The 23,096-nt window shown below is 32.5% G+C and overlaps 2 protein-coding genes across 2 annotated transcripts in view; one reads left to right on the top strand and one right to left on the bottom strand.

Annotated features, from left to right (window-relative positions):
- The window catches only part of LOC118187086 (integrin alpha-9-like), a 106,642-nt gene that overhangs the window by 61,772 nt on the left and 21,774 nt on the right, over positions 1–23,096 (bottom strand). The window lies entirely within an intron of this gene.
- On the top strand, positions 8,180–16,775 carry LOC118187093 (zinc finger HIT domain-containing protein 1-like). Its single transcript, XM_035357287.2, has 2 exons — positions 8,180–8,426; positions 14,428–16,775. The coding sequence occupies exon 2, from the start codon at positions 14,531–14,533 to the stop codon at positions 14,984–14,986; it is 456 nt and encodes a 151-aa protein (XP_035213178.1). The 5' UTR covers positions 8,180–8,426; positions 14,428–14,530; the 3' UTR covers positions 14,987–16,775.

The raw sequence follows: 23,096 nt of genomic DNA, 5'->3' as shown, positions 1-23,096 counted from the left end.
ATATTCAGCTGTGATCATGGCCTGCATAAATGTGATGATACTGACATGATGACCGAGTCAAAATCATTGAACGTTAGTAGTCCTATTAGGATTTTGATTTCCGATTAAACGAGTTAGCTGTAGAGGAATTTCCAGTTATTTTTCCCACATGTTTAACTACACTCATGTCCATAAATTAAGGATAATTCCTTAATTCCATAAATTAAGGATAATTCGGAGTCACGCGGAAATCGAACTCTAAAATAAATATATCACCTGTAAAATCACTACACACATCTTCAAGAATCATATGCACATTTCAGGAAGTAACCAGATGACACCGATGGTACGTCACAATGACGAGAGTGTAAGAGAATGATATACAAGGAATACAGGCAAAGAAGTAAAATTGTTCGCAGGCGCTTTGTAAGCATTTCAGAGCAATAACCGTATAGTTATGACACAAAGGACGCATTTGGAGGATTTTTTACGTGGTAGAATTATCGGCCGTCTGGAATGTGGGCGTACCCAACTGGAAGTATCAGACGAACTTGGAATTGCCCAGAGTGTCATCTCCAGGCTTTGGCAACGATTCCAAGATGATGGTAATGTAAGTAGACGTTACAGCACAGGTCGCTCCAGAGTTACAACGCCGAATGAGAACCGGTATTTGGCAGTTACTGCCAAAAGAAACAGACGGTGCACAGCCTCAGACCTGTCTCGTCAGCTCTCTTCAGCCACTGGTACGACAATTTCAAAGCAGACCGTGTACAGATGCTTAGGGCAGATTGGTCTATATGCTCGTAGACCTGTCAGATGCGTTCCACTTACTGCAACTCACTGTCGCCTGCGGTTAGCCTGGAGTAGAGAGCATGCATTGTGGACACCGCAACAGTGAGCTTGTGTGATGTTTTCCGACGAGGTCTAGGTTTAGCTCGCAGCCTGATTCTCGCCGGACTTTTATATGGAGAGCTCCAGGTACCCGTTACCACCAAGAAAACATCATTGAATGACACCGTTTCGGTGGTGCAGGAGTGCTCGTTTGAGGTGGCATTATTCTCTGTTCCAGAACTGACCTGCATATTCAAATTGGAACCATGACAAGCCAAATCTATCGGGACGTCATTCTGGAACAACATGTACGTTTGTTTCGGGGCTCCATGGGCGCACAATTTGTGTCTATGGATGACAACGCCCGTCCTCACCGTGCAAACATCGTAAGCGAATGCCTTCAATCGGAGGATATCACCCGTATGGACTGGCCAGCATTCTCACCGGACTTGAATCCAGTAGAGCACGTGTGCGACATGCTTGGCCGACGAGTTGCAGCCCGTCAACCTCCTCCTACATGTCTACCGGAACTTCGGAGAGCATTGCTTTTTGAGTGGTGTAATATCCCCTCAAGATCAGATGGATAATTTGATACTCAGCATGCCTAGGCGTTGAACGGACTGTATTGCATCGTCTGGGAGACATACAATGTATTAATAATTATACCAACCATGTAATATTGGTTTTTTGTAAATAAGGTTTTTTTTTTTTTTTTTTTTTTTTTTTTGTAATTTGTTCCAGGACAAAAAATCGGTAATTTTTTTAAATAATATCAAACATATAGCATCTTTTTTTGCTCCTTTACCTTTTGTTTAATAAATAAGCTGCTTTACAAATAAGTTAAATTTGTTTTGCTTCTAACTCTTCCTTTGCCTGATTCTGCATTGTCCTTAATTTATGGACATGAGTGTAAATATGAACACTGACCATTTAGAAAAAAATCTGCGAAGGCAACTACTCAAAGCAGGCAACCATGGAGTACTTCGCTTTAATCATCAACCAACTTCGAAATCGAGACAAGAATTTCCGAACTGATGAGGGAAGAATGATATACTCATCGTTCATGACAACTTAATTTTCAAGTATCATACGCTCAACAATAATAATTTGGGTAAGAATTTTCCTTCCATATAAAGGTTTTTGGTGTCGACCAAAATCACAAATGAGGAATAATTTAAGCTGTAAAACCCATGAGTGTTTAAAATATAAACGGCTATATTTCTACTTATTCTGCTTATAAGAAAAAATGAAGGGCATTATATAACTTCGCAGTACTAGAAGACTTGTAGAGGCATTAGGTTTCTCGAAGCACAGTAGCGTAGCTGGGAGGGTAATATGGGACATCTGGTCCTCGGGCGCAGGATCCAGGGAGCTCCAAATTGATGTTAAGAAATTTTAGAATGAACTCTTTTCCATTCTTGGCAAATTGGAGGGGGTGTGAAATCTTCAGTTCTCCCCGGGCGATGAGAACCCTAGCTGCGGTTCTGTCGAAGCAGAAAATCTTAAAAATATACTATGCCCTCGCCAAAATTCGAACTTCGGGTCTCCTGATTGCTAGCCAAATGATTTATGACGTCGGACACAATTTCAATTACAACACGAAGGTAAGCAGTAAAGAAGGAGAAAATACCTTACATTCTCCATAACTGAAAGGAGGCTAAAACCGCTAGAGCCCAATTACGAAATCCTGGTATTGACGAATTATAGTCTATCAGATTTTATTTGGAAAGCCACTATAGAGTATATAAGGCTTCTATCGGAGCAGGAAACACGAAAAATGTGCAGTGGCCTATCCGGTATTCGAACTCTGGACCGTCAGATTACTTGTGGACGTGTTCCCTTTAAGGCTTAGAAAGCACCAACTTTAGTTTCAGTAGCATCATACTTGCGAATGTAATGCAAATTTTGGAAGAACAGTCTATACGTTTGATAGTTCTTACACAGAATTAAGCACGTTATGGAAAATTACGAAGATTAAAGAATACGTAGATTTCGGAATTCAAGAGCTATTTTTCAATTGCGGAGAAAATGTCCAGACCGAAAGCTATCACAGCAGATGTTTTATGACGCTAGAAAGACAAATATATGAACGTCTAACTTCCTTCTGACTTTCCTTTTTCCGGAATTCTAAGTAAATACAGGTAAAGCTGCTTCCTTTGATTATATAAAAAGTGAAGATGTTATCGAATGACATTTAATTCATTTTATGATAAGCACAGTTTATAAAGTAACTTAAATGCCATTAAAGTAATTAATGGACGATTAATCTAAAGCAGCATATGCTCTGGAAATTAATGGGAAGCAAACACTGGTTTGTAAACTCCATTGAAAACAAATTGAAAAGCTAAAGAATAATTTCCTTAAAAAGAAGTTTCCAAAGTGTTTATTTTATATTTTGTCACTGTAAAGAAGGATGCTTTTCATCGAAATATACTTTTCTTTGCCCTTGAAAATGTACAATTCCGAATGATTGGAAAGATCAGATTCCTCATCAAATTTCATTTTGGCATATAGGAAAAATCAACGCATTAGATACAGGGTTATGATTCGCCGTGTAAATTCGCTTACGGAAGGATGAAGATGGAAGCATTTAAAAAGAGCTGAACTATTTTCTCTCAAATAACGCAATGGATTGACCTTTGCCAGGATATTTTAAGAAGAATGATCTGTCTTCTGTATTCCTTTTCAAAAGTTTCCAGCTGCAACATATTTTAATCAGGCCTACATTTTACAATTCCATTACTTAAGTAAAGATGTACTTTGAAAACTGTAACATACTTAAAAGATATACTGGATTCGTTTAAAAATTAAATCATACTTCTTACAATTAAAACACTTAAAAACGTTAACTAAAGTATATATTTTTCTTAAAAAATTTAAGAATGGACTTCAGACATTTTATAACAATTTTATAACATACGAATGTCATAAGAAGGAGTTGCAGTCGGATGTTCTGATACCAAATAATTCACTAAAACACTTTTAATTTGCAATGGACGTATGCATTACTCCTATAACAGCCCGGCGCCTAGCTTAAGAAGATTCGCTTTAGATGAGGCATGGTTTTGAAATGTAAGGTAATTTCGATATATTAATAGAAAACTATTCACTAATAAAGAAAAAAATCACATTCTCTAAGTTTCAAAATTTAAGTATTAAACTAGAACAACATTATTCAGAAAATTCTGAAATAGTAATGCTAATATTTGAATGAATTACGTTGCAAACATATTAGCCCCTCTGTCATGGTATAAATCGCTAAGCTGAAGGTATAATTTTCTTTAACAGTCAAAAATTTACTCTGCCTGACTTGCATTTAGTGCAAAACCGTCGTAAAAATTTTATGCATTTTGAGTATTGTGTGAAAGAGGCACATTTTTAGAATCTTAACAATTCTAGTTGTACATAAATTATTGCGATGAATGTACTTTTATTTTTGTACTAAACGATTTGTAGCATAAAAGCTGTTAAGAGAATAAATAGTACATTCATGAATTAAATTTCAGTAATATATTTATTTGCTAGTGGCATGAAGAAGAGAGATTTAATATGAAATTGAACGTTTAACTGCTTTACCTAATACCAGTTTGAAATGCTTTAAAAATTAACGGATTATATATAGATTAAGCATCGCAACCAAATTAGAGAGGAAAACGTAGCTTTGTGAAGTACTGTTATTTCTTGTGTTCCACAAGGTAATGCATTAATACAATGACATGCATAGCCAAGCGATTAACACATTGACATACACACTGACGTTGTATCTAATTAATTTAAGTATTTTGCCAAGAAATGGAATGACATGTCTAAAGTTGGCTCGCAGCTCAAAAAAATTATCTATCGAATGGTGTAAAAATGCTGTGTCATTAACTGTTATACGAGAATTTGAAATGATAATCTATTTCGTATACCACTTAATACAAAGAAGATACCACGTTGTGAATGCGTTGCGAGCAAGGCAGAGAACGTGAAAAGCGCGCCATGATGCGAATGTTAAAAGTATTTGGGAGGGCCCTGTATTTGCCTTTCACATTAAAAAGCAAAAAACACACATTTCGCACACAAGAATTTCGCATTTAAACCAATTTCGAAGTCATCCTACAAGATCATAATGTCACCATAACACACAACCGTTAAGCTTACATTTCAAAACGTTTATTTTGCATGAGGGAAATTAAGATGAAACATAGTAACTTTGGCTCAGAAAAAAGCTTGCATACCATCACTCAGTGTGTGAAACAAAGCATGCCAATGGAATAGAAAAAAAGGAAAACCATTCCTAGTAGTAATAAACGAAAGGAATTTTTTTAACTAAAATTCTAAAGACAGTAAGTCGAGTGGTTAAGAATACTGCGGGTTCGATCCCAGGTGAACGGGCTGGCTGCATGTTGGTTTTCGATGTTTTTCTCATGTGTAACGTGAATACGAACTAGTTTGTCTTAGGAATTCCTCCAGAATGGCATCCTTACATAGCCCTTGTGTGCTTTGCTATATTCAAATAATCTAACCTAACCTAACCTCAAAGAGGAAAAAGAAATATAGATGAAATAGATTAAGTAATAGTCCTATTTTGATTCTAAATAATGCAGTTTAAGATGTTTGTGCATAAAGTAACAGTTTTGTAGTAACGCCACAAAAAATTGTAAAATATATTTCATTCTAATTGAACGAAATATTAAATATTTTGAACGTCTCAAAGGAAAAGAACATTAGTTAATTTGGTAAAATAAGTAAAGGCTATTCTACCTAACAAAAAGATACTTTCATGGAGGATTTTCGAAAAGAAATTGGCTTGTATCCATACTACCCATGATGAAAACTCTGAAAGCGCCCAGAAGTTTTTTCCTTTCTTAGGAGGAAAAGAAACAAATTTTTCGAAACTATCAACGTTAGCAGCTACGAGAATAATTAGCAGGTTTTTACGCAATTTTTCTTTAACGGTTTTCTTCACATGAAGATAGAAAAACATCTGCCATTGCTATCATTTTTCAAATGCTTTCAGTCAGTCTTCTCCTAATGCATCTTTACAACAGACATTAAGAGGCCTTGAATAGATTTTTCTTTCAGAAAAAGGGGTTGCGATGAAATGACTGAAGTTTCTGGGACATCGATATAAACGTATAAAATGCGAGATACATAGTTTTAGTGTTAATTATCAGTGACGTAGCGAGGGGGGCAAGGGGGTGTATAATGCCCCGGACGCCGCTCGCAGAGGGGCGCCAAATAGTCTCCAAACAAGATTTTCATCATATCACTGTGTTTTTTTTTCGGGGAAGGGGGGGCGCCAAAAAGTATTTTGGCCCGGGCGCCAGTTATGCTTGCTACTCCACTGTTAATTATTGTCGGTGTGGTGTGGTGTATTTAATTATGGCAAAGCACACTAGGGCTATCTGCCTAAGAGGAGGGATGCCTTTCGTGGAGGACTTTCTAAGGGAAACTGGCTCGTATACACGTTACACATGGGGAAAACCACGAAAACACCCATGCAGCCAGCCCGTTCGCGGGGTTCGAACCTCGGACCGAACTACCAGTGTTCAGCGACTTTACCGCTCGGCCGCTGGTGGGCCTAATTATTGTCGGAAAATATCGTAAAGGCTTTAGTATGTTTAAAAATTTTTTCGAAAACGGGGAAAGATTTTTAAAATTCAAACAAGTTGGATCCCACACCCATATATATATAATTAAGTAAATTGTCTAGTTCAAGTGTAATTAAGGTTACCTTCATAATTTTTGTAAAATTCTACGCTGTACCAATAAGAAAAGACAATACTCCTGCAGTTAGAACAAAAAGCACTAATGGTCAAAATTAGAAAATAAATTAAGCGTTCTGATGGTGTCACCATCTATTAAAGTGAATATCATGAAACATTCGAAACAACTAAATTATTAGTGAACGAGCGGCGGAGACAATCGGTTGCTATAACGTTTTGTTTTCTCTTCGGGCTTATCTTGTAACCATGATAACGACTGCTGCGTAAAATGATCGTGTCCCCTTAAAAAATACCCAATACTCTGAGTGCTGTGATGACGACATAATTTGGGATAGTAAAAGATGGGAGTGTCGATAGGAACTTGAAGTGCCTATTTTAAAGTAACAGAGTACAGCTAGGTATTCAAATGGAAAAATACTAAGTTAAGTACTGATAGTTAATAGGTAGAATAAGTATTTAAGCAGTATAGTAAACTTCGGTACTCATATACAAATTTAATAAGTTTTATTGTTTCTTAGTATCAAGTTTTCTAGATAGCTAAATATTAAGAAAGTCTTTTCAATTACTGCGAAAACATGCTGACATGTATGAGTGTAATTTATTGGACATTAAGCATTTAAGTCACAGTTTATAAATTGGAAATCGGAAGCTATTTTACATTTCAACCAAAAAGAAAACTGTTTATGCAAATGTAAATATGCGTTTAATTCCAGCTAATCAGGATTCAGTGTTACTAACTTTTTGACTCTCTATTGATAAATTCTCTACTACCTGAAGCTTACTTTTTAAACTTTTTAAATCAATGTAACCTATTACAAAATTACAGATTATTTTTTCGAACGATATTCCCTTTCAGTGCTATAGTGTACGTCGTTAGTAACTTATGTCCTATAATAAAATCCTTCATTTCCAAACTATATTCAAATAATATAGTAATTCTGTAAATGAGAAAAATTTATGGTCTTTAAATATTTAGTTTAGATACGAAATATTCAGGTATTTATCAGTGTTGTCCTTAAAGAGTAATTGTTGGAAAAATAATAGTACGCAAAGCACTTATCGAAAAAAAAAAAAAAAAAAAAACTGTATGCTTTTAATTTACCTAATGAACAATATCAACACAAACTTCTAATACAGAAAATGGACTTTTACAAGAAGGTAATGAAAGCGATTCGCAATCACGTTTCTTAATAGTTTTGTGACGATGTAAAAATTAAATATTTGTGAAAGAAACCTTTATTGAAAGGAAAATTTAAAATATTTTCAAATCTTTGGCAACAAACACTTAATTAAAGTTCATAATTTTCTTTTAAATGTTATGATTTTTTAGGTTTCCAATAAAAACTGAAATCAAGAAAAGAAAACTGAAATCACCTTATCGATTAATACTTGTTCATTAAAATTTATCCCGAAACGAGGCTATATTAGCCGCAATCAGTTTTACACTCTTAAACGCTAATAAGAATTGTACAGCTGTGAAAGTCAGAGCAAGCAAATGCAAAGCATACGCAGAATTTCATTTGAAAATCTTGCCACTTAAAAATTGTTCCGTCAATTGTGATGGACCGCGTTCAACATGAGGAAGTACAACCATTTGTCACGTGACTCACGCGAAGCAACAGCCTACCTCTTCCCCTTCAGAAGGAAAACTTACAGTTCCGTTAATCTGGCAACAGCAGTTGACGGCTTGTATTTGATGGCTGAGGATATGTAGTGTATCGTAGTTGAATCAACTATAGTTTTTTTATTTTACTGCTTCAGAAATTGCATTGTAGCAGCGAGAGAAAGAATTAGATTAATCTGCATTAATAAATTGAGATTTCTGTCATCAGCTGTTAAATAACCTTGCTGACAGCTATCAAACTGGTTCGATCTAATCGCCGTCTGGAAGCAGCTATAAATTTGGTATGATTCATTTGCTTTTTTATACAATGTTGTCTAGGTAATGATAATTTTAAAAATGCCGTTTAAATAATTGCATCCCCGTTAAAGAACTGTACCTGTTTGTTATTAAGAAATGTATATTTCGCGAAAGAATATAGTACTGGCGACATGCCAGATATTCCAAGTATCGTTTTTGTATAAGTAGTTTTATAAACAAAATTTCAGCTGCGTAGTGTTGACCATTAAAAAAAAGGGAAGTCTTAATATCCAATAAGTTTTAAGCAAATGACTGTAAATACCTTTATCATTTACTCAGTTCAGAAATAATACATTTTAACAATAAGCGTTACTTTTTTGCAATTCATGTTTTAAATTGAAAGTAAAATCAAGTGTCTGTACTTTTTATTCATATTATTGAAATGCTGATATTTGTTGTCAAATTTTTAGACAAAAAGAAAATTTGGTGACTCTTTATATTAGAAAAAAAGAACAAAACAAAACAAAAACTTTTGACTTTTCATGTTAATATGTACGACGTCCTGATTTAATTTGAATATAACAAAATATTCTCAATATGAATTAATATATTACAGAATCAAATTGCTATTATTGCTTGCATACGGGTTCATAATAAATTGAATGCACAAGCCTGGGTAGAATCCTAGTATACGGTGCAGCCTTGGCACGGTTTTGAAAATTATCGCCAACACCAAAAATGATCCAAAGAACATCTATATACTATGTGTGTATATACATAGTTTATACTATGTATAACTATATACAGTCAAAAGTCGTTAATCCGGACTCGTCGGGACTTCGGCGATACCAGATTATCGATTTTTCAGGATTATAGATCATCAGTTTAAATCTCATAAGATGGCATGCAGAAATTCTAAAATTAAAAATATGAAACCGTAATTTATGAAATAAAGAACAATTATGATCTATAGGGTATCAAAATTTACAAAAAAAAAAGTTTAATATTTATTTGTTTACTTTATTAAACATTTCTTTCAATGTAAGTTGTTTAAGTTGCTTCGTTTTATGTGATAATACTTTCTCTTTAATTCTATAAACAGACACAATTTCTTGTTCAGTTACAAAGTTCCGCTGTTCAAGTCCCGTAATTGCTGTGCCGAGAATACCGACTAACTTGTCAATCGAAATTTTTTCATTTTCACTAACCTCTCTGTCACTTTCTTCATGTCTTTATCCATTTTTTGCAGCAATTCCACTTTTTGTTTGATGGACATCGAAACATACTTTCGTTTTGTAGATCCTTTGGGAGCTCCAGCATCGGAAATTCTATTTGACATAATCGAAAGTTCAAGTTTACTTTTATAAAATTGCTCTTACAGTCTGCAAAAAATAATAAGCCGCATCCAATTCGAAGATTAAGGAACAACGCAATCAACATTAACTGAATTAGATAATTTTAGCTTATACCATCCGTTATACATAAAACGCGCACGCGAAAACGTATTCAGCGCTTGCGCACACGCATATGCGCAGTCGTAAAGATCCGACGCGCACGCACAAAGGCTTATGCGCATGTGTCAACGCAGCGCATACGCAGAAAGTTTTTAGCTTTGAGGTCCGGATTATGGGTGTCCTAATTAATGACTTTTGACTCTATATTCTTTGAATGACCTGTTTACTACTCATTGTATATGTCCCGTTTTTGCTATATGTTCCGTCTTTGCTGCTTATCATAAAGTCGCCAAAAGTAGCCAAATCCCGTGTGCACCGGATACTAGGATTAAACCCAAGTCTGATAACAGGTTAATAAAATTTATTCTTATCAAAAGAAATATGGGCGAAATTGCAGAATCGCCTACTGCTTGGCACGTTTTTAAGAATTGCACATACTCGGTATCCATGTACACATCGACCTATTTTCACTTAAAAAAAAAATCCCAGAATTGCACAAAAATGGCATTGCGCAGTCCCTTCACTTTATCCATGTACACATCGACCTATTTTCACTTAAAAAGTCACAGAAAATTGACAAAAATCCAATTCTTCTTACCCTTATAAAAAGCGCCAAACAAACGCCAATCAAATAAGTGGGCGATTCTGCACTTTAGCCGAAATATGTTAAGAGCTTTGAAATATTCCTCAGAGATATTTGGACAAGTCTTCACAATATCATGCAGTAATAATCGGTAGCTATACATCAAACTACTAAAAATATTAAATATAACACAATGCAAAGCACATCTAAAGATAAGGCTAATCTGAGTTCTCATGGAACGCAACTACAGTAACTAAGCAACTGAGCCGAGATGCTCTCTCTCTCTCTCTCTGGCTTTTCATAGTTTTCAACCAGTCATGAGAAATTTCTAGTACTTTTTGCTTCTAGAGATTTCTGGAAAGCAATAAGAGGATGGAATTATGGTTACAGCCAACATAGTGGTCAATTACATTTATTCAATTTTAATACAAATTACAGAGATATCCATTTACTCAAAGCTAAATGCACGTGGCCCTGTATTCTTACGTTTCTGGCATAGCTTTCTCAAAAGATCTGTCTCGTGCTGCATGGCATGGGGAAATGCAATTTTAGATAAGTTATTTTAGTAGAATTCTAATTAAATATAAAATCCATAACACTATTAAGTCAAGGTAACAACGTGGCCTTTAAGCAGGCTTAACACACACTTTAAAATCAACTTCTAAAACCTTCACTTAAATAGCATTTCTTTCTCCCTTAATTTGAATATAAGCACACTAACTGATTTATGTTCTGGCAGAAAGCATAGGTGAAAAGGAGAGCGACAGGAAAAAATTATTTAAAACTATTGGTCAACTAAAAATAAACTATTGGTCAACTAAAAATTAACAATTGGTCAAAATAAATAAATAAATCCTCACAACCTATATTTTGCAAAGACAATGCTGGCTTTGATTTTTCAGATTTTACTAAGATTTCTAAACATCCAATAAAATGCTAATTTTTTAACTTGTTCAGTACAGAGTTTTAACTCAGTAAGCCTGAGTTAACTCGAGAGCGGCACTGAACGAGTTAAGGCAGTTTCAAACAAACTCATGTGCTTTTACAACTTTACCTTAACGTCAGTCGTCCGACCTATTTAGTGAATTTTATATCCAGGCAGGAATTCAGAACTCTTTGAACTTTTCACTGTGACCCCGCCCAAAACTTTGAACTCCTTGGAATATTATTTTGTGATAATTAAGCACATTCTTTCTCTCTCAGCTCTTTCAAGGTATATATTTGGATCATTTGATTACATGCTTGTATTAATGCTACGTAGCACTGAAAGGTTGTATTTTATGTAACGTTAATTTTGTTACTTATACATGAATTAACTATTAGAATTAATACTTTAATATAGCTCATGTTTAAAAATTCTTCTCTTTTGATTCTTTCTCTGCATTGCATTAACATTTAGGTTTAATATGATGTAGAAATAATTATTTTCAAAAGCATAGTTAACTTGAATAATTAGTATATGTATATCATATTATAGAGATATAATTATATGTATTATGTCACTGTCCCCTATTTTGCTTATAGTATACTTTGGCAAAATATTGCAAAGTTGAAATTAATGCACACCGTATAACAATGGTTCAGTACACACGCGACTGACAGTAGAATAAGGAAATATCTTACACTCTTTATGTTCATCATTCAGCATAAAATATTGTATTCATCGGAAACTGTCTTTTCACATATTATGTACATTTAAGGGTTTTTAATAATTATTATATGAATGTATTAAGTATTTTGCAGACAAGGAATTCAAGATAGTACAGAATTCAGCTGAGCCTTGTATCAGATGCCTGTGTAACCATTTTGTAACTTTTTTTTTAAATACATTTGCCAGGATGACATAACACTTACAAGACTTTTCACAGAAAAAATAAAGGTTAGGGGTCATCTTCAGTGGCATGCAGTAATATAAATGTTTTACTATTTTAAGAGTTCTACTGGCATGAATTTTATTATATGTATTGTTGTTAACAGCGACCACACAAAATTATTTTATGTATTTTGTAATACAGCTTATTTTTGATATAATAAACAAGAATTAAATTTTGGGCCAAGAGAAAATTTTGCATATTTTTTTTTAATTTATAATGTTCACCTTAACATTATAGTTAACAATGTTAAGAATATTCTTAATGCTGTTTTTCAATTCAGATGTATTTGAACTAAAATGTATTCTTGAATTATCTTTAAAAGAACCAATTTTGCTTTAATAACCAGAATTATTGAAATACTTTAGTTTTAATGATTAGACATTTCTGTTATGTTAAGTTTAAAATCTGCTCTATTTTGTTATACTTATTCAATGACATTAATTTTTTATCCACTAGAATCTGAAAATCAAGCTTTCTTGTTTAATATCTCCGCTTTAGGTACGATATTAAAATCTCTCTCTTTTCCTTCATTTCTACCCAGAAAAAAAAATTTTTTTTTGAAAAATTCTTTTATCGATTCTTGATAGTCTGATTTATTAATCTTTCTCTCTTATCTTCATACTGTTGTTGATATATTCATCTTTAAAGCTAAGTTTTCACATTTGTCAAAAATCACATTTTCAGTACAGAGTATTTCAGTGTATTGCTTCTATTTCCATTATTTTATTAATTCAGAAAGGACAAATCATATCAGGGCTGTTTAAGAAGAAGGATGCTGTCATATAAGACTGTGTAACACGGTGAAAACCACAAAAATATCTATGCAACTAACTTCTGGGATTTTATATTGCAATAATCCGTCTGTTAAGCTTGCAGTTTTTTTTATATCTTTAAAAGGTAAATTCTAGCAGTAAAACCTTTTCTTTTTCTAATGGTGTTAGATTCCACAAAGACATAAAATTTTAAATGATTTTTTTGTCTCGCTTTATTTAAAAATTAAATTTATTTGGTTTGGTTAATTGATTAAGAAAAAGCATGCAAATAAATGCACAGGTGCTCACAGATTTTTTATTATTATTATTATTATTATTATTATTATTCTTTAAGTGAGATATTTTAAAACTGTGCTTCTTCATATATTTCATAATTTAAAGTTAATAATGTTCTTATTTTCTAAATGTATTTCAAAATTCGCACAGCGAATTGAGTACTTTTCCTAGCCATTCACCTGAGGCAAGTGCCTGACACTTATCACTGCTATGTTTTATGTGCAAGGAAAAACAAAACAGAAGAAAATATCAACCATTGGAAGAAATGTAATGAAAGAAGCATTTCTTATAATATGGATGGTCCCAAATATATATATGTATTTACAGCAGGAAAGCCAATTTGGAAAAGACAGAAAATTATGAACTTAAAATCAACATAAACTAATATCCCTGCAGTCTTCTGTGATCACTCATTGGGGATTTAAAATTCTAGAATTTTCTCTTTTGCATGGGAGTGCTTTGCATGAAATTAGTCAGGATGTAAAAAATACAGAATATATATATATATAAAAATACAGTGCTACATAAGAAATTTATTTCTCATAAATGTAAAATCGCCCTGTATTTTAAACACTGTTCCATCAAAAGTTTTATGAGAATTTCATACATGCAAGGTTCTTATAATGGGAAGTAATTAAATAAGAAAACAATGTGAATTTTGTATAACATTCTTATGTTTCAAATACAGGAAAAAATAAGTTTAAACGAAGTTTGAGGGAAAAAAAAAAAAAAAAAAGGTTCACAGTTTGAATTTACTATATACTTATTTGAAAATATATTTTGAAAGTTACAGTTTAATGTATATACAGTAATTAATACAAAGAAAAGGCAATAAAAATCATTAAATTGTGAAATTAAATTTTAACAAAAATACATTTACCTTCTTCAGATTCAAGACATATTACAATATATAGATCAATATTTATTGATTGTATAAGACAGATTTGATGACAGGAATCCAAAATATCTTGCTACTTTATGTAGAATAGAGGGAATTTTATTTCTAGTTTAGAAAATAGTAATATGCTCTTTGCTTTTCCTTCCATACTTGCTCTTTTGTAACTGTTATACATTTTATTTTACAGTTATGAATTTTATATATGCCTTGGAATTGATGTACTGAAAATTTTGAAGATAAAGATCTCAGCTTCATTTAAATAAACTTTAGTTTGATATTAAAGATCTAAAATGGCTGATAAAAGAGAATCTAGCAGAGTTAAAGAGCAACGTAAAATTTTAGATGAAGCAGCAAGACGTCGTCGCCTACGAAAACAATTAGAGAATTTGGAGCTGGATAATTTTCATGATGATCCTCATGCTAATTTGGTTATGCATAAAAAAGCACCAAAGTTTGAAGAAACCTTAGAGAATAAAAAACGTAAAAAGTTGAAAACTGAACCGTACAAGCAAAGGTTTCGAAAGAATTTCACAGCTTTATTGGAAGAAGAGTCATTTAATTTTACTAAAGATAAAACTAATTATCTTTCTGCAAGAGTACCACCTTCCAGGTATCCAGAAAGACATTTCTGCTCAGTCTGTGGCTTTGATTCGAATTATACATGTGTCCAGTGTGGTAGTCGATATTGTTGTGCCAAATGCTTTGCTACGCATCAAGAAACACGATGCTTGAAATGGACTGCTTAAGTATTCATATTACAACAGGAATTATTTGCCCTACATTCATTTTATTAATTTGTTTTATGGCAGAAAGCTTAGATTTCATTCAGAAAGATTAGATTTTAGAATTTAAGGTAGTTATTATAAATAAAAAATACATTAAAGGTGAGGGATTATTTGGATAAGAAAGCGCATGAGTGCTCTCTTTGTTAAGTAGAAAGGTATGCTTTCATGGAGGACTTTTTGATGGCAACTAGCCTGTATTTAGTGTTACATATAAGAAAAATCACCAAAACTAGCAGACAGCCAACCTGTTCACCAGGCTTTGAACTTTGTTCAAACTACCAGTTTTCAGCAGTTTTACTGCTTGGTCTCTGGTGATCTCTGAAGGCTTTGAAACTCCTTCACCAAAGTATTTTAAGTATTTATTCTCCTTTGTCAATGTACCACACTAGTCGCTGAATGATTAAAGCCTCTGCATGCTGATAGTTCAACCTGGCTTTGAAACTAAATGACAAGCTTATAACATATTTGGTTTTCATGGTTTTTCCCACATGGAACATGATTATGAGACAGTTGACCTTAGAAAGTCCTTCACAAAGGCATTCATCTCTCAGATAGCCCTCATGCTTTGCCATATTCAAGTAACCCAACTTTGATCAGAGCAAAACTTTTGCAAGCAAAATAGGAGATTCATTAATAATGCAAAAACGTGGTTTGGAAAATAGTAATATATTTACTATTCAAATTCACTGAAATTTATTTCAAGCATTTTGCTTCTTGTTTTTTAAACTGATGTAATATTTGGATGTAAAAAACCATTAAGATGTTACCTCAAAGGTAATATTTAATTTTTTAAGATTTCACAAGAATTCATTATGTGAAAAGTAGAATCTAATTTAATGATTATTGAAGTTTTTAAAATTAAGAGACTTATAATTCTAGGGAAACTTGCTTTAAAATATAGACAATCTGGTTGCATATTTACCTAAGATGGAATTCAAATGATTCTAACTGCAAAGCATTGGATGAATTTAATTCCTACAATTGTCTTTAGATTTATTTCACGTTTTGTTCTTTTACATATATTATTGCATGGTGCAGATGTATTTTTAAAAGTTTTTTTTAAATCATGTAAGATAGAATTTATTAACACATGTAAATTTAAAGCACATGTCCATTACATAATGATTTTGAAAATTATATTATCTAATAATGAAGTATCTATCAAAGAGTGCATAATTTGTTTTGTAGTTATGATTAATGAGGGAAAAGTTTTAAAATTTATAAATCATTAAAGTATATTATGCTTTTTAATGATTAAAAAGTATTGATGTTCTGTATTTCAAATCTATTTAATGTGTTTGATTTAAAATAAATTCAGGATATTTATAATTGTGTTTTAATGAGAGCGAGTAAAAATTAAATAATTAAAAGCAGAGCATGTGAATGACACATTTTAAACGAGGATTTAATTGGGTTGTGGAAAAGTGCACAAAGTCTCTCTGCCTAAAGGAAAGGGTTGTCTTTGCGAAAAGAATTTTTAAGGGAAGAGTAAATAAAATTTTTTGAAGGGTAACATTTTACATTATTTTAATACTATAGCTCTTATGATGGAAATTTAAATATAAATTAATTTTCACGCATTTAAATAAAAAATATTTTGTTTCTGTCACATTTTATTTAGATCTATATTGATATGAATTTTTATTTAATAGCACATTTATTTTGATATTAGTTTGTAATCTTTAAGAAATTCAAGAATTTTGTACTACTCTTGTCTATTCACAAAAATAAAACAGTATTTTTATTCTAATTGTAATTATTTCACATTTCAGAACTTGAACAGGAAACAATTCCTTAGCTACATCTATTATTTGTGGAATTTCTTTTTATAATTTATTGCCTCTTTTTTTTTTATTTACTTGAAAACTGAAGTAAACCAACAATAAAACAAATTTGGTATGATTTTGTAAAATATGCCCATGTACTGGGTAAAAATTAGTTCAATCACATGGTTACAAAATTACATATTAAAATTAATCTGTAATTGCTACACATTTCATAATATTTGCTCTAAAGATCCATAAAAAGTTTATTCTCTTCTGTACAAAAAATCTATAATTAGAAAATCATTTAAGTGTTTACAGTTTATGTATGTATTCTAATGAAACAGACAATTAAAACAGTTATATTGACATACAGTTTTTCAAGTCATCATCTCCCTTATTTTAATAATTTCAGTATTTGAATCAAAATGTAAAAGTGAAAATATTTTACTGTAATTCATTGTTTACAGGTACCTTCATATAAAGCACTTTCTAGGAGGAAAGGTATACAGTATAAATAATTCAAATTAAAAAAAAGCCAGACTATAGAAACATTTGAAAAATGAAAGCAACAAATACTGTACAGATGCTTTGAGCATTTTCATGTGAACAGAAATTTGATGTTTTAAAGAAAATATATCACAAAAGAATTGAAACTTACTAATTATTTTCACTGCTGCTAACACTAAGTTTCGATTTTTTTCCCCCCATTGTAAGAAATTTTGTCATCTTTGGTTGGAAAATGTGTCTCAGAGAAAGAGAATAATGTAAAGTAATTTTGTTGTCCCAGACAAATAAAAACAGGCACCTTTTAATGCACCAAGGAAATCTCTTTACTTATATATTTATTTAAGCTAAATATTCGACATACATGGAATTTTAAGTGTCTCTACTTATGGGCTGCAATTTTTGTGAACTTTACTGTATTATTTGAAAATAAGAAAAAGAAACATTTAAAGATTTATTAGGTTCTTGGGAGAAGAATTCAAAAGCAGATTAATTAATTGTGTGTTAAAGTACATGGATGTTGAGGATGTCACAAATAGCTGTTAGAAGTAAGAAAAATGGTACATAATTACATGATTTAAAAGATCTTTTTGTATTTAAAGGACTGCACAAAACTATGTAATTTACTTATTATGTAAAATGACACCGTGTTTCAAGATATTAAAACACGAGTTCTGATTCAGAATCTTCATAAATATGGATTAGAAAGAAGCTGTTATCAGCAAATAGCAGCCAATTACTGTACATAATTCAAAAATAGAATACATTTATGGAATTTAACCAACAAATATTACAAAATTATTACATGCTAGGAAGTAAAGCATTATTGACAGTTGCAATACACAACATGCTCGAAACTGCATAATCTTTACTTGCATATTTCATTGTATACCAAAAGGTTATCTTCAAAAATTATCCAATGAATCAACTGAAGGAAAAATAAGAACTAGGAACGTATATGTATTATTAATAGTATTATGTATCATTTTGCTAAGGAATAAAGAAACTAACTGCTGAAGAGAAAATAATTCATAATAGTTTTAATGACATTAATGAACATATTATTTATAATAATTTTGAAAGAAGACCCCCTTCCAAACTAAACTGAAGCATAGTCTAACTAATTACACCCAATTCTTTGCACATAATTATATAGTTAAGTAAGTGAGGACCGTCGGGCATTTTTGGTTTAAATTAGTTTCTCTACACCCTATATTTTTGTATGACAGAAATGCAAATACTGGTGTATAAAATATGGCCATATGATAGCATCTGACAGGAGTAATCTACAAAAGGTGCAGTGGTTATTGTACACTTGTTACCACACAAGCCAAGAATTTAAATTTTCTTGGAATAAAACATTCATTGATGTTTGAAATGGTCAAACTCTTAGGTCATTTAGCCATCTCATCACTGAAAATTTTGCACAGTCTTGACTAACCCCTATACCACTTAGGGCGACTCTTGCAGCAGTAGAGAATCAGTAAAAAAGCATCAAGACTGTTTCAGTCAGCTTTTTATTTCTGATTATTATAAAGTTTGTAGACTGAATGGCCAGCTCAGTTTCAAATATTCTTAGAAACAGATGTAATTCATACAAAATCCCCAATCACAATGTTAAGTAATGGATTGGATTATGACAAATCATGCGAAGGCTATTGTCCTAAATAGAAGGATCCCCCACCAGTGGCCGAGCAGTTAAGACTGCTGAATACTGGTACTTTAGCCCAGGAAAATGGGCTGACTGCATGTTTGGTTTTCATGGTTTTTCCTGCATGTAATCTGAATATAAGTGGAAGGATGACAGTATGCTGCATTAATGGCACGACTCTAAAGAGTAATTGGTGTGGTTGCATTTGTTAAGGTTGTGTATTACTTCATATCAAACTAAAATACATTTAATATAAATCTATAAAAGTTTTATTACAGTACATAACAACATTGAAGGCATAGGAGTGATAACTGCCGGTTATAGTCTTCATTATCTGTGGATATTGCTAGCGGCAAGAGTATGAGAGCATTCTAAGTTCTTGCCTTGTCTAAAACAGTTTGCAAACTGAATTAGTCACACCTTAATTTTTTGGTTGTATTTTAGGTCCTCTGATTCGTTATAATTGGAATGATATCATTGGTATGTCTGCCTTCCTGAAATTGAGAGGCTTTTGTGACGGACACAGTGGATCGTTAAAATCTATTGGCACTGATGATGAAATTCTGATTCTTGTAATGTCAAGTGGAGTTATAACTGAATGAGTTACTGCTTCTGCAATGTCAGCCTGTCATCTTGCATCATATAACAGCTCAAATAATGCAACCTGTGGGGGACCACACACATGAATTTCTTATCTTTATGAGGATTGCCACACAAGCCAGTTTACTTTAGAAGGTCCTCCACGAAGGCATCCCTTCTCTTAGACAGATAGCCCTCATGCACTCTGCCATATTCAAATAACCTATCCTAAGGAAAATGATTTCTCTTTATGGAAGACAGTTTTGAAGTAAATGTACGTAAAGAAAACTATCTTATGTTGATGTATCATCAGATTGTTGTGTTTAAGCATCCGTGGCATGCTTTGCCATAATTGAACAGACTTTAAACACATATACTTTCAGTTAATGATAATTTTCATTACACCCTCAGATGTTTAGCGAAAATCATCATTAAATTGCATGACTAATCAAATTATCACAATCTGTGATGTGAAACATATATGCACTTGACAACTAAAAAATTTACATATTTTCAGCATACTTTCAAAAAGTACATTAGCTAATTAAATGTGTTTAATGTTAGTTTTAACCCCAATTAATTTAGTCTATCAGCTAAATTATGGAAAAAATTCTTATGTAAATTAGTTAATAAATGGTTAGATTATTGTAAAACATCCTTATGTATAAATTTTGGTGCAGTATTTCTCTTTAAATGTTGCTACAAAGTGTTATCTCACATGTCATTTACTTTTCAGGACTGTTTTATTGATGCAAAACACAAAGGCTATCTGCTTAAGCTTCATAGTAATTCTCTTTCACATCACCTATATTTTTTATACCTTAAAAAAATCATTCTGACCCTTTAGTTATAAAAATTAGTAGTATGTTATCATTAATAATTATATATTAGAAACATGATTAAAAATAATTACAGAAGTTTCTTTAGTTGTTTATGATAACTCTTCAGATGTATGTTCACTATTTCTGAAACTAAATGATATATATACCGATTACAACTAACATTTTTTCCTCTACACGAATTAAGAATCCTTATCTCTTACACTTTTTCTATCATTTCTATAGCTCAGTTAAAGTACTAGTAAATGGGAAACAATTTCAAAAATAGTTTTCTCCTGTTATCAAAAAATTGTGTTTACCCATGAAAAGCAAATTTTTATAAATACAGATTTTTTTTACCGTAAAAAAAATTTGCGCTTTTCTAATCGAGATATTTTTTCGTAGTCAGGTTCCACTAAAGGAGATAAACTCCACATAGGCTCTTTTTAAATGTATAAATTTTGTCTACGTGCTAATAATTTGAATCAGTTTTATCACACATGAGAAGCATTTTTTTTTCACTGATGCATATAAGAAATTCCCATTGTAATGTACTGTTGAAACTACTAATTATATTTACATAAATTTATCTTGCTTTCTTGATATTTGAGAGTTACTGAATTAGCAATTTGCCTTCGAAAATTTCAGATTAAAATGAATAAAAATTTTTTTAAATCTATTTTAATGGGGAAAAGGCAGAAAATGTCTTGCAAAGTTTAAAAAAAAAAAAGGTAACATTTTTAACATAGTCCTTTACTTATATTGAAAAAGTTATTAGTTTGAAAATTACCGACTTTTTTCTTTTAACCAGCTTTACAAACAATTTGAGGATTTATTTAAGGCGTTTCCATTAAAAAAATTCGAAGAAATGGAGAGACGTTTTGTTCTGTGTTGATATCGATTTTATGTAAAATAAATCATTTTTCAGTACTTCTAAATTCCACGGCCGTAGTATAGCGATATATAATTGCTGCAGAATTTTCCTCCAACTCTGCTAACCATATATGTTAAAAAAAGATCATAACACCTTGTAGCAACACAAACATCAATAAATAAAAAGACTGAAATTTGGTAGGTCTGGAAATTTCTTTCTACCCTTCAACAGTATCTTCTTCATAGTGTGTGCGATAGCATTTGGTTGCACTTTGTAATTTGGCATTCCCCACTCGTTTAAAACCAGTTATTCATTGTGTAATGTACTTTGGTCTACATTTATCTCAGACATCATCGATCATAAATGTTGTTTCATTTAGGTAAATAATCAAATTATTCTTGTATGTAAGAGTTGTAGCTTTGATGAAGTTTAGTGTGTGTGTTGAGGGTAACTTTCCACATGAGAAAAATTTATAATATATATGTATATATTATAGAGAGAGAATTCAGAGTTTCTAGAAATTCTTGTTGAGGCCCAAAATTTAAAGAACAAATTCTCAAGAGCAGAGATTTTCTTATTAATCTCAAGATTTTTCACTATGGGATTCTCGAGCAAACTTGCAACTGAAATGACATTTTAGTGTGTGATTTTCTTTTCGGAAACTAGTATGCAAACCAAGTTATGTTAGTGAAGAAAAAAAACTAAATTTATGCACTGATTAGGCTCTTTACAAGAAAATGTCTTGGTTCGTTAAAGCATTCCAGTCTTGCACGATCCTAAGGGAAAGATCACATTCACAGAGGACTTTAAAGATCCACCTCTGCATACTTTTTTTTTTTTTTCGTATTCTTGAAGAAAAACACGAAAATTTCATACCGCCAACCTGTTCAGCAACCAAGAACGGAATCCTAGGATAAATACCAGTATCCAAAGATATTATCCACTTGGCTAAAATGCACATTTCAAAGATAATCCTATGAGGAACCACAATTTCACTGCTTGTTATCAAGCTAGCCATAAAATCTTTAGCTTACCGATTCGGACATGAACTTTTTCTCGTCGTTACTTACTTCAAAATGAATAATCAACGGCTACAGCTTTCAGTTGTTCTATTCTTATGATATGCAATGCTTATGACTAGGCATTGGCTGCAGTTCTTCCGGTATTCCAACTCAGGCAGGATCTGTCATCAGACAACTGCAGGCTACTGAGTGATTGATTCTTCTAACAACTGACCAACAACCAGTTAAAAGTTAACTGCTCTTCTCAAAATCTGCATATCACTGGTGAGAATGAGCTCGTGACTAGTTTGAAGTGATAGAACAATATGCAGATTGTCACAAATTGAGCGTTCCTTCTCTCTTCAGTGGCGGAGTGGTTAAGACCATTGAATACTGGGAGTCTGGTCCGAATTCGTTCCTAGACGAACAAGCTGGATGGTTGCTTTTCGTGGTTTCTCAAATTGTAACATGAATACAAGCCTGTTTTTTAAGGAAATACTCCACGAAAGCATCCCTTTCGTTAAGTCCCAATCACATTATGTTTCGGCTATGCAGGACTTGACGTCGAAAGGGACAATTCTCAGAAACCGCACAATTTCGGGAAACCCACGTAGCTAGGTTACCATTTTCACTTACTACAAAGACTTTTAACGCCAAACACTAATCGATTATCGCTCAAATTGGGATCATGTGATGCTTCAGAAGCAGAAGTTTTGTCTCAATGGTTGTCTCTACCCGGAACAGAGGTCCAGCGGAGACATTTTCGATGAGGTTTGAAAAAATCCCGCGTAGCCGCAACATTGTTTTCGTAGCTAGGCGGGGCTCTTTTTTCTAGGAATTCTCCTGTTTAAAACAGTGCTACCAGAATCTTGTTTCTC

Source organism: Stegodyphus dumicola, chromosome X2 (genome assembly GCF_044657685.1).
Source record: "Stegodyphus dumicola isolate Sdum_Otavi_A_Nest chromosome X2, ASM4465768v1".
In the NCBI taxonomy this organism is placed as follows: Eukaryota; Metazoa; Arthropoda; class Arachnida; order Araneae; family Eresidae; genus Stegodyphus; species Stegodyphus dumicola.
The sequence above is the reverse complement of the archived record's forward strand: the minus strand, read 5'-3'. Positions and strand labels throughout refer to the sequence as shown.

Coding starts and splice junctions, on each gene's coding strand:
- LOC118187093 (XM_035357287.2), top strand. CDS start 14,531: ATGGCTGATAAAAGAGAATCTAGCAGAGTTAAAGAGCAACGTAAAATT.